Genomic DNA, 2,283 nt, shown 5'->3' with positions numbered 1-2,283 from the left:
GGTCACAGACAGGAAGTGAGGTCAGAGATGGACAGCGGTGGTGTTTGAACCTTGTAGTCGTCCATCCAGACGTGGGCCAGCCTCAGTGAGTTGTGGGCCATGGTGTCCTGTCCTCCTGGGGAGCCGTAGGGCCTCCTCTTCCTGAAGATGTGTCCCACTCTGGAGCAGGGGACGATGAGCAGCTGGCCCCCACACATCCAGATCTGAGGAAACAGGAAGCTGAGCTGGGCGGAACACTGCCTTCACTTACCCTCTGGAAAACAGAGCGCTCACCCTGAAGGAGATCTCCAGATTCTCTCCTCCCCAGATGTCCATCCCTCCGTCGTAGCGGCCCAGCTCCTCAAAGTAGCTCCTGTCCATGGCGAACAGGCCGCCCGCCATGGTGGGGGACCTGGGGGGACAGAGGGACGCAGCCGGGCCCAATGAGTTAGTCCTCCAGAACTCCTGAACCTCCTGGACCAAGAATCTGTGATATTTCAAAGCTGATAGGAAAACTCTCGGATCAGGCAGAACCGGGTCAGAGGTTCTGATCCGACTGCTGATGATTCTCTGAGTGAAATCACTGATTGTTCTAATAAAATATGACTGATTAATGCTGGCACCCTATCGGTCGGTACCGGTACCGCTCAGTACTGGTACCATCAGTGCACGGTATCGCTCAGTATCGGTACCATCAGTGCACGGTACCGCTCAGTACCGGTACCATCAGTGCACGGTACCGCTCAGTACCGGTACCATCAGTGCCGTGCATCCGTACTGTAAAGGAAATGGAAAGTTTCATCATCCAGAACCTTACGGACCGGGTCAGGCCCGGGTCAGGCCGGGAGGCGGGGCTCTGGAGCCTCTGGTTCCGGGGTTTACCTGATGGGAGCAGTGGGCCCCTCGGGGCCGCTCAGTGCCGCCGGCGGCACCGGGTCCCACTTGAAGTGGAGCCCCCAGTTGAAGCCGCCCCTGACGATGGGGGAGGGCGAGTAGGCCAGGGTGTCGGCGGAGATGATGTCGATGACGGGGCAGACCACGGTCCGCCGGTCTCTCTGGATGGGCGCCAGGAGCGGCTGCAGCCACGCCTCATTCACCTCGCAGTGGCTGTCCAGGAAGACCAGGACGTCCCCTGGACACAGAACCAGGTGAGTCCATGTCTACATGCCCAGGTGTGTGGGAGGGGCGATGGCGGGTACCTGTGGCGTGGGAGGCTCCCACCATCCGCCCTCTGATCAGGCCTTCCCTCTGCTGGTTCCGGATCAGCTTCACCTTCCCCTGCAGCTCGTCTTTGATGTACTGGTCCAGGTCCGCCTGCAGCTCCTCTGCAGCAGAACACCAGTCAGCACGTTGTGTCCGGACTCGGGGCCCGTCGGGGGCCGCCGGGGGCCCGCCGGCTTACCTAGCTCGCTGTGGTCGTCCACCAGGATGATCTCGTGCAGCAGGTGGGTGGGGGTCCGGTCCAGGACGCTGTGGATGGTTCTGAGCAGAGCGGAAAACGCCTCGTTGAAGAAGCAGATCACCACGCTGGCGGCGGGCAGAGCGGGGGGGTAGGACTTCTGCCGACACCTGACAAAGATGGCGGCATTCGGGTCAGAACCATCAGGCGGCCCCGCTGGGCCCCGGCAGAGCGGCGCCGTACTCACTGAGGGTCTCTGGTGTCGGGCAGCGGTCGGCGGTGGCCCAGTCTGTTGGAGATGAGCACGTTGAAGGCGTGGCGGTGGTAGCCCGTGTCCCGGACCTCCTGGTCCGCTTGGTTGAAGATCATCCCTGCAGACACGAACAGAACCTCTGGTTCTGCTGAGAACGGCCGGAACCAGAACCAGAACTACCAGACGGCACCAAACTCACCCATCTCTGAGGAAAGCTCCGCCCCCCTGTCTGGGACGGCCCTGCTGATTGGACGGTGCTGGACGGGGCTCCTGCTAGGCTCCGCCCCCAGCAGGAAGTAGAGGTAGAGGAGGACGGACCAGGTTGCCGAGGAGATGAGGCAGCCATAGCAGAAGTACCGCAGCGTGACCCCGGGCATGGTGGCCGAGCGAGCATCGCTCACATCACACTGATGGAGAGAGAGAGAGAGAGACATCAGAGACCCGGCTGACCCGACCAGAACCCGTCTGACCCGACCAGGACCCGTCTGACCCGACCAGGACCCGTCTGACCCGACCAGGACCCGTCTGACCCGACCAGGACCCGTCTGACCCGACCAGGAGCCGTCTGACCCGACCAGAACCCGGCTGACCCGACCAGGACCCGTCTGACCCGACCAGGAGCCGTCTGACCCGACCAGAACCCGGCTGACCC

General features: G+C 62.4%; 1 protein-coding gene across 2 annotated transcripts in view; it reads right to left on the bottom strand.

Annotated features, from left to right (window-relative positions):
* The window catches only part of galnt11 (polypeptide N-acetylgalactosaminyltransferase 11), a 16,206-nt gene that overhangs the window by 7,167 nt on the left and 6,756 nt on the right, over nucleotides 1-2,283 (bottom strand). For both annotated transcript variants that reach the window (XM_015369138.1, XM_015369137.1), the window contains exons 2-8: nucleotides 1,831-2,038; nucleotides 1,626-1,749; nucleotides 1,382-1,548; nucleotides 1,179-1,304; nucleotides 862-1,111; nucleotides 274-391; nucleotides 51-203 (exon numbers count right to left, since the gene is read on the bottom strand). In XM_015369138.1, the coding sequence (XP_015224624.1) occupies nucleotides 51-203; nucleotides 274-391; nucleotides 862-1,111; nucleotides 1,179-1,304; nucleotides 1,382-1,548; nucleotides 1,626-1,749; nucleotides 1,831-2,008 (1,116 nt within the window). In that variant the 5' untranslated portion in view covers nucleotides 2,009-2,038. The remainder of the gene's footprint in view (nucleotides 1-50; nucleotides 204-273; nucleotides 392-861; nucleotides 1,112-1,178; nucleotides 1,305-1,381; nucleotides 1,549-1,625; nucleotides 1,750-1,830; nucleotides 2,039-2,283) is intronic.

This window comes from Cyprinodon variegatus, unplaced genomic scaffold, assembly GCF_000732505.1.
Source record: "Cyprinodon variegatus isolate N-32 unplaced genomic scaffold, C_variegatus-1.0 Scaffold2504, whole genome shotgun sequence".
NCBI lineage: Eukaryota > Metazoa > Chordata > Actinopteri > Cyprinodontiformes > Cyprinodontidae > Cyprinodon > Cyprinodon variegatus.
The sequence above is the reverse complement of the archived record's forward strand: the minus strand, read 5'-3'. Positions and strand labels throughout refer to the sequence as shown.